Source organism: Rhizophagus irregularis, chromosome 5 (genome assembly GCF_026210795.1).
Source record: "Rhizophagus irregularis chromosome 5, complete sequence".
Lineage (NCBI taxonomy): Eukaryota > Fungi > Glomeromycota > Glomeromycetes > Glomerales > Glomeraceae > Rhizophagus > Rhizophagus irregularis.
Window position 1 is genome coordinate 107,909 of NC_089433.1, and position 8,952 is coordinate 116,860.

Here is an 8,952-nt window from a genome sequence, read left to right on the forward strand (position 1 = left end):
GGAAGGAGGTTTTGGAAGTAGATTTTGACTTTAATATATAACAACCAATTTTATCGTCTGCCAATTATTTTCAAAATTGGATTTGTTAAAAAAATAGTTTTTGTTAAATAACTTGAAAATGGCCTTCTAAACCACTTGTATATTCTCTAAGTAAATTTGCAGAGTGGACAAAAATACATCTAAGGTAGGAATTTAAAGGTTTTATTTTAAATAAAAAACATTATAGTTTAATTTTTTTGGAAAATCGCTGCGCCATACTGCACCATCAACCTGGCACACATTTCAGACATGCTATATTTAATCACTCATTTTTTTTTCTTCATTACTAATTCGCTAGGCATAATTATTTTCTTACACACAACTAAACAAAAAATCTTATACCAGATGATAAGAAAAGAGAGAAAGAAAGGTCCTGTTTAGATGCATTTCATTATTGTAAATAAATGTAACAATTCGCATCCTTCTGTACAATGCATATACTGTTCCAAAAATTGTCAACGAGCCATTCCTATGCATGCTCATCTTGACAAATGTTTAAAAGCACCAAGTAATGCAAAATCGCAATCTGCAAAATGACCAACAATTAATGAATTAAGGTGCCGGGAAAGTAAAGATCAGAATGCTAATGTATTATTATCTTCATATCATTTATCTCAACATCTTCAGCCACTTTTCAAGCTACAAAATAGTGAAGAAATGAATATGCAAATAGAGTATAGTAGCCAACCAGAATCTTTAAGTAATATACATAGGTTCTTGTTATCAGTATGGAATAGGGATTGAAAAAAATGAAATTAAATATAGTAAATAGTAAATAAAAGAGGATAAAATCGATAATTAAAAAAAAAAATGTCAATATTTATTAATACTAGAAATTTTGTTTATAAAAAATATAATATTTATTTACTTATAATTTAAATTTTAAACAATTTTAATAAAAATTGATCGTGTAAATGAATTTTTATTTACTGCCATTTTTTTTCACCACTACTGTTTTAAAAAAATGAGCCAACCTAACACTAACTAACCCATATCACAATAAATTTACAGAATAATTACTTTTATTTGAAGAATTATTTAGGAACCGGGTTAATTGAAGCATAACCATAACATTCGTCACACAATGATCTAACTTTTCTATTCCTTTGGCCATTACTACTTACATGAAGACCACTGGCGCCTCTGGTAAATTGACGTTTATAATGTGACTTATAACAACTAATAAGACCATCACTTTTGCAGTTAAGGTTGATATTATCAAACCTATGGCTGAAAAACTTTGTGCCACCATCCCTTGTTATTTCAACATTCAAATCACTTGTAATATTATACTTGGTTCCGCTGCATCCATCTTTGATTAAAAAGTTGTAATTGCAATTTGGATCAAATCCTTTATCGAAAGCGCCAAAGATGGTAGTGCAACCAGTTTCGTCTTGAGAGAAGGCCACGAAACCTCTGAATGGACCAGAAGAAGGGTGACTTGAAGCGAAATTTGCATAGGCATCAGCACAAGGACATTGATTTCGTTTGCGAAATAAGTCATCTAATCCATCATTAGCACTCGAAACAGTAATTAGGAATAAGAGAATATGAATTAAAGAGGCTAATTTATTCATGTTTTGATTTTCTTTAAAAAAATTTGATTTAATTATTGTACATATGAGGAAAGAAAAAAGGTTGCTTTTTATATTCTCAAAAGAAGAATTTGTTGAATGTTTTAAGAATAAGAACCTGTCTATCAGTATCCGGATGACCGGATTTTTTTTGTCAAGGTTGTGGCGCACATTGCAAAATCGTTTGGAAATGATCGCCAAATATGAATTTTGAAAAACCACATTTAAGCTTATACCGTATAGTACCGTCTAAGCCCCTTTCGATTATGTTTGTATCTAGATCAGTAATTGACGGGTATCCGGTTTTCCGGTAAGAAGCAAGTATCCGGATAAAAATTTTTTTAACGTTATCCGGATACAATTTAATTGATATAAATCGTGATTTATCCGGATAATCATTGATGCTTGTTTTATCGCGTAACTTTTGTAATACCATATTTCCATATTTTTTACAGTATGACAAGTAACATTACTAGGTATTCGGGTGGCATCTACTCCTTCAAATCAATTGTTCTCAGATGCAGGAAATCTTTTAAAGAATGAAACCTGGGCTACTTAACCATGTTATGTTTTTAAAAGTTAAAATAAGAATGGTCAATTTGTTTTCAACAGCAATTTATGCTATTGATGTACTTTACGTAAGTTACACACACAATAAAATTAATGTTCTTAAATATTTTTATTTTTTTAAATACATTTGCAAATTATGATACAATGATAACACTATAAAAATGAATTCTATTGTCAGTTTTGGATATTAGGTTCACGAATTTTATTTGGGTAAAAACTCGTTAATGATCTGTAGTCATCCGCGAAGATTATGGATAGATATAACCAGATTTGAAAATTCTTAACGGATCCGGATTTTTTTATCCAATACTATCCGGATACAAATATTATAGCAGAAGGACTATATATTTCTGTGAAAGTTGTTGTATTCCAGACATGCTTATACCGTGCGTATAGCACTGCCAAATAGTGTTTCGATCCGGGTAGAAACCGTTACCCGGATAAATTAAAAAAATTATCCGGTTTTTATCCGGATTATCCGCCTCGGATAAAAATCCGGATATATCCGGATAGAAACCGAAATCCGGATAGAATTAATATTAATTTTTTTTATAGATTGGGAAATTCATGGCATATATTAAATAAAATTCATGGTATAAGTTTAATTAAGTTCCATAGTAACAAATTTGATTAAATTGGTGGCGTTTATTTAATTAAATCGTAGATCTTAAATTAAGGTTAGAAACTCTAATTTCGGCCGGCACTATGAATTTTGCCCAAATTATGCTGTAGGTTTGATTTTCCGAAATTTTTTAGAAAATGTGAACTTTTTTTTTGTCCGTGATCATCAAGATTGTTGCATGCTTTTAGTGCACAAAATGGCTTAATATCAATAAGTCAAAATAATAAACCGAATTTTAGAATTGAAACTTAAGAAATGAATAATAATCACGATTGATTGACTCTAAAAATCAATTCTTATTTTGGGAATTGATTTCAATCCTTCACTGAATAAAAATTTAGAAAGAAAACTAATTTAAACATTTAAGAAAAACTTTTTTTTATTTTCATTATCCGGATTCCGGGTCAAAACCGGATATTTTTTAACCGGATATTTATCCGGGTAAAAACCGCGATTATCCGGATATCCGAAAAATAAAATTATCCGGGTTCAACCGGTTGGACCCGAATACGGATCGAAACACTACTGCCAAAGACCCCTTTCGGCATGCCCCAATGTTAAACACCTGTCTCGATATATCAAATACAGTAGGCTGTGCTATACGGCAAATGTTCATAAATTAAAGCTATGAAACTTAACCCTTTTTTCGGATATCCGGATTGCGAAACTACAAATTCTAATAAATGTTGAGTTGGATAGTCCGAGTAATTTAATAAATAAATCTAATGCATATCATATGTACAGTACATATATAAAAATTTTTTTAACGTTATAATTTAAACGGGATCATCCGGGTTAACCTGTATTTATGCTTGTTTTATTGCGTAGTTTTTGTAATACCATATTTCCATATTTTTTATAGTATGACAAGTAACATTACTAGGTATTCGGGTGGCATCTACTCCTTCAAAACAACTGTTCTCAGATCTTTTAAAGAATGAAACCTGGGCTACTTAACCATATTATGTTTTTAAAAGTTAAAATAAGAATGATCAATTTGTTTTCAACAGCAATTTATGCTATTGCTGTACTTTACGTAAGTTACACACAATAAAATTCAATATAATTAATGTTCTTTATTTTTTAAATACATTTGCAAATTATGATACAATGATAACACTATAAAAATGAATTAATTCTACTGTCAGTTTTGGATATTAGGTTCACGAATTTTATCCGGGCACAAACTCGTTAATGATCTGTTAGTCATCCGCGAAGATTATGGATTAATCCGGATAGATATAACCAGATTTGAAAATTCTTAACGGATACGGATTTTTTTATCCGATACTATCCGGATACAAACATTATAGCCGGACTATATATTTCTGTGAAAGTTATTGTTACACATTCCAGACATACTTATACCGTGCGTATAGCACTGCCAAAGACCCCTTTCGGCATGCCCCCCAATGTTATATACCTGTCTCGGCATATCAACTGTGCTATACGGTAAATGTTCATAAATTAAAGCTGTGAAACTCAACCCTTTTTTCGGATATCCGGATGGCGAAACTACAAATTCTAATAAATGTTGAGTTGGATAGTCTTTTTAATTGTACGAAGTTGAATCAAGTAATTTAATAAATAAATCTACATGTACAGTACATATATACCCCTAATTCATTCATTTAGAGTTATAACTCCACCGCTATAATAAGATTTCATTCCAATTTCTGCAAAATGAAGTTAAAACATCTATCAATTTTTTTATCAATAATTTTATTTACAACATTACTAGTAACATCAAATTCTGTAATAACATATACAGAAGAAGTAATTACAGGATCGGATACACTTGAAGTAAATGATATTCTAACTTATGAAGATAATACGATAGTCCTGCGATTAATTTATATGCTACTATCATATAATGATTGTAAAGAAACAAACTTATCATTTCGAGTCATTTATCCCAATGGAACTATTGAACCAATTAACATTTCAAGGGATAAATCGGGGATACAACCTTTAAATTTTTGTCCCGTTAATTCACCTGTAGGTTACCTTGACCCCATTACTTCTTTTGCCATAGAAACTACAAAAGGCAAATTTATATTAGTAACTTATACCGTAGCTGGGGATATTAAGAATAGTTCTACTTATAATGATTATACGATGCTTATTGATTTATATGGAAATATTCACAGGTTGGAAATTTTTGAAACTTTTTTTTTTAAAAAAATAAATAATATACGTACTTTCTTTTTTAGTATTACTTTACTGGGGCCATCTTATGTTGATAATAATAATAATTGGATACCTGGACAAAATTTTATTTTACCAAATGTTAATAACAACCGAGGATTCCTATATCGGAGCCTCACATACAATAATGTATTTAACTTAACACAATGGATAATGTAATTTATCATATTGATAAAATTTTAATCAAAATTTTAATTTTATTTAATGTATGGTTTAATTTACATTCTTTTCCTTTTTTTTATGAAGAAATGATGATTTGTCTCTTAGTAATATTACGGCAGAAATGATTTTACCTAATTACGCGCAATTTCTTCCGATTGCAACTGTGGATGGAGATTATATGATTATTTTTACTAATAGTACAAATTCAATAAACTCCTCCAGGGATCCTTATTCTCCACAGGGAGGGATTTATGGCATTTACTGTGAATATAAAAGCAATATCGTGCGAGAACCAGTTATTCTTTATCAATCTACAAATCCATTAAATATATCTTCTATGGAATGCAGAATTAATTACTCAGGAGTTGGAAATGTTTGTTTAATATCCTTACAACCTAATTCCACTACAAGTTCAACATCTCGTTTTATCAAAATTAATTTTCTTTCGCAAGGATCTTTATTTAATGTCACTCCTACTATTATGAATTCAGCAAATGGCATTATGTCATTAAGATTTGGAGGTTATTTCTACCATAATACTGTTGATCAACCTAGTACCACAAGTATTTGGGGTTATGTTCTGGATGACAATGGCATTTTGCATAATTGGACTCTTAATTATCCTACTGAGATAAATTATTATGGTCTAAGACAAGTTTTAACAAATAACACTGTTGTAATGGTTCAACCAACAGTAAATCAAACTTGGGGTTTAATCACCACCGATTTGTATAAAGTTTATAATAGAGGTAAGATAATAGTGAAAAATTTTCGAAAAAAAACAAAAATATTTTTTTTTTTAAAGTTTTAGAAACTTTACAAACACTTTAGATAATCCATATGATAATATACTTATCACAAATACAACTCCAACCATTGGTCAAAATAATATCGCTGCAAACAAAATTAATTTTATCACAATTACATATGCAATTCCAGTTGCATTATCAGATGGTACAATTACCATTTTTCAAAGTAATGATGGTTTTGGAATTGTACGTCAAAACGTCAGTGGCTCAGATGAAAATTATGTAAAACTATCTGATAACAATACTGTTAGGGTTGAGGTTATTAATAGTACATTTAATAATCCAGGTAAAACATACCATATCATGATTGCAAACAATTTTGTAGTGAGTCGATTATACAAGGAACCTCTCTATGGCTTAAATAATTATGTTTGGAATTTTAAAAGTAAGCGCTTTAGAAATTTTTCTCAAAATAGAATTACATTGTACATAATAAATTATTTTTCAATTAGCCGCGGAAGAAGGAAATGTAAGTGAACCAAGTAAAATTCAAGAATGGCTTTTGAATAGTATTGATGGAAAAGTTAAATTGACCTTAGATGGAACAGAATATTTTGACAATCTTACTAGGACTAATAAACAGGAAGGATTTTTTAATAGATTAACAAAAGAGTTGGCTGATGCACTTTCTATTGCATCAGTTCAAATAACCACCACGAAAAGATATCAAATTGACACTAAAGTTCCTGACAAATCTCCAAAACAATACATTTTATCTATCAATATTAATAATGCAAGTGGAAGAGCTGATTTAATCGCGGATTATTTAGATATTATGATTAGGAATAAACCTATCACTGCTCTTGCATCTGATTATATTTCACAATATTTAGATCAAACTTATGGATATGTAATTATTCGTAAGTATTCAATTTCTTAAAAATTTTCAGATGAAAATTTAACCAAATTAATAATGTTTTTCTTTCTTTATTTAATGTTTTGAACCTGTAAATAGCAAAGTGGTATAAAGATATTGGCCTTATGTTCCAATTAATTTTAACTGGTATATTCATTTTGGTATTGACCATACTTTGCTTCATTTCTATATATCACGATGCAAAAAATGAAGTAGAAAGCAAAAGTGTTATAAAAACTTTTTTTTCTATAATTATACGTGATATACGTAATTTAATCCAAATTTTACTACCTAAAAAGGGAGATGATGAGATTAAGGTAAAATAACATTACTATATTTAATTGAAAATCAAATACTAATATAATATACCGTATATACACATATATTAATTTAGAGAAACCACTTTCAAATTTATTCATATGGATTTAGTATTTTGACATTTGTGTTGGACATTCTTTTTGCTAAAATGGAGGCAGCTAGTGTTGAAAATATTTTTTTTGCAAGGTAAATCAATCTCTAAATTAAATTAAATTTTTTTTTTAAAAAAAAAAGACTCTAGAATATTTAAAATAATAAATTTTTTTTTCAAGTGTGTTTTTTGTGACAGTTCCATATGCAATAAAGTCAGCATATGTGGTATTCATTATACTTGGTGAACTTGCAAGATCAAAAAAAAGTGAAGGAGATTCAGAAAAATCAAGTTTAATTCTAACAGAAGATTTAGAAGATCAAAGAGAAGATTTAGAAGGTCAAAGAGAAGATTCAGAAAACCAAAGAGAAGACCAAAGAGAAGATTCAGAAGGCCAAAGAGAAGATTCAAAAAGTCAAAGAGATAAGAAAAAAGTATCAAAAAAAGTTATGATTATGGAATGGCTAGAGATTTCAAAAAATCATAAAATAATTCTTGTAATATTGATATCAATAGCAGGAGCTGAGGTTAAAGCTTTACATATACTTGATTTCAATTTCTATGGACATGAATTTGGCATTAAATTGTCTAAAGAATTTGAAGAAAGAATTATTATTGGAGAAATTATTAGTGTTATTATTAAAAGTATTCCTGAACTAGCTATTAGGGTATGTAGTTTTTTTTTTGCTTTACTTTTTCTTAAATCAAATATTAAATAATTTTTTTTTTAAAAAAAAATTAACAGAGTTACTTTTTGAGTCAAGCGATTAATTTTACCTATTTATCTACTCTTACTCTTTTAACAACTATTATAAAAATCCTAAGTTTTTTTACAAAATCTATGGAATTAAAAGAAATTAAGAAAAAAAATGAAAAAAAAATAAATTATTAAAGATAATTTGATGTTTTTTTTATTTTCTTATTTTATAATTTTTATTAATTTATGTAAATACTTAATAAAAGTTGTTTTTTATTATTTAAGTCATCAACCTATCAATTTACATTGTAGTATCATAATTTTACCAAAATTAAAAGTAGTAAATAGGTCAATAATTTAGATAACAACAATATTAACTAACCTTGTTAATGTGATACAATATTGGAATAATTAATAATCATGTGATGTAAATTATTTTATTATGAAATAAATATGAAAGTCTAATAATAAATAATGTAATATTAAAGGATAGTGAAATATTTTAAATTAATAATCCTAAAATTAAATTAGTTATATAAGGAGGAAGAAGTTAGAGAAGAATGGTTCTTGAAAAAGTAATTTTACATTAATTAATCTTATATTATAATTATTTTCACAATATAATAATTTTAATCTAATAAACAAATCTAACAAGCCAAAGATCATTAAAATCCAATTACTAGATCTCAAGATAGCAAAATTTAAGGCTAAAATTTACATATAATTTTATGCATTTGGAATAGAAATTAATTATAGGGTTTATATAAATTCAAATCTGAGTTTTTTAGTAATGTTCAGGATTCTAATATTCTATTATAAGGAATCAGTTCTAAAGTTAGATATTGAATCCAATAGATAAGTTTCAGAAATTTTTTCTAAAACTTATAAAAAAACATTAATAAAAAATGTTTTTTTTTTATTATTTTATTATAAGGAATTAGCTCCAAATTGAATACTGAATTTCATAGATAAATTTTGGAAATTTTTTTTTGAAACTATTAAAAAA

General features: G+C 27.9%; 2 protein-coding genes across 2 annotated transcripts; one reads left to right on the forward strand and one right to left on the reverse strand.

Moving 5' to 3' along the window:
• Nucleotides 1–839: 839 nt before the first annotated feature.
• On the reverse strand, nt 840–1,687 carry OCT59_024606 (uncharacterized protein). Its single transcript, XM_025321854.2, has one exon. The coding sequence runs from the start codon at nt 1,614–1,616 to the stop codon at nt 1,074–1,076; it is 543 nt and encodes a 180-aa protein (XP_025167766.1). The 5' UTR covers nt 1,617–1,687; the 3' UTR covers nt 840–1,073.
• Nucleotides 1,688–4,488: 2,801 nt separating this feature from the next.
• On the forward strand, nt 4,489–8,141 carry OCT59_024607 (uncharacterized protein; the record flags this gene model as incomplete). The annotated part of the gene is made up of 9 exons (XM_025321853.2): nt 4,489–4,955; nt 5,019–5,168; nt 5,260–5,924; nt 6,007–6,369; nt 6,437–6,844; nt 6,940–7,157; nt 7,235–7,344; nt 7,431–7,917; nt 7,995–8,141. 9 exons carry the CDS (start codon nt 4,489–4,491, stop codon nt 8,139–8,141), a joined length of 3,015 nt encoding a protein of 1,004 aa, XP_025167765.2.
• Between the last annotated feature and the right edge of the window lie 811 nt (nt 8,142–8,952).

What these genes read in the sequence shown, in the direction of transcription:
- OCT59_024606 (XM_025321854.2), bottom strand. Translation starts at nt 1,616, where the DNA reads ATGAATAAATTAGCCTCTTTAATTCATATTCTCTTATTCCTAATTACT.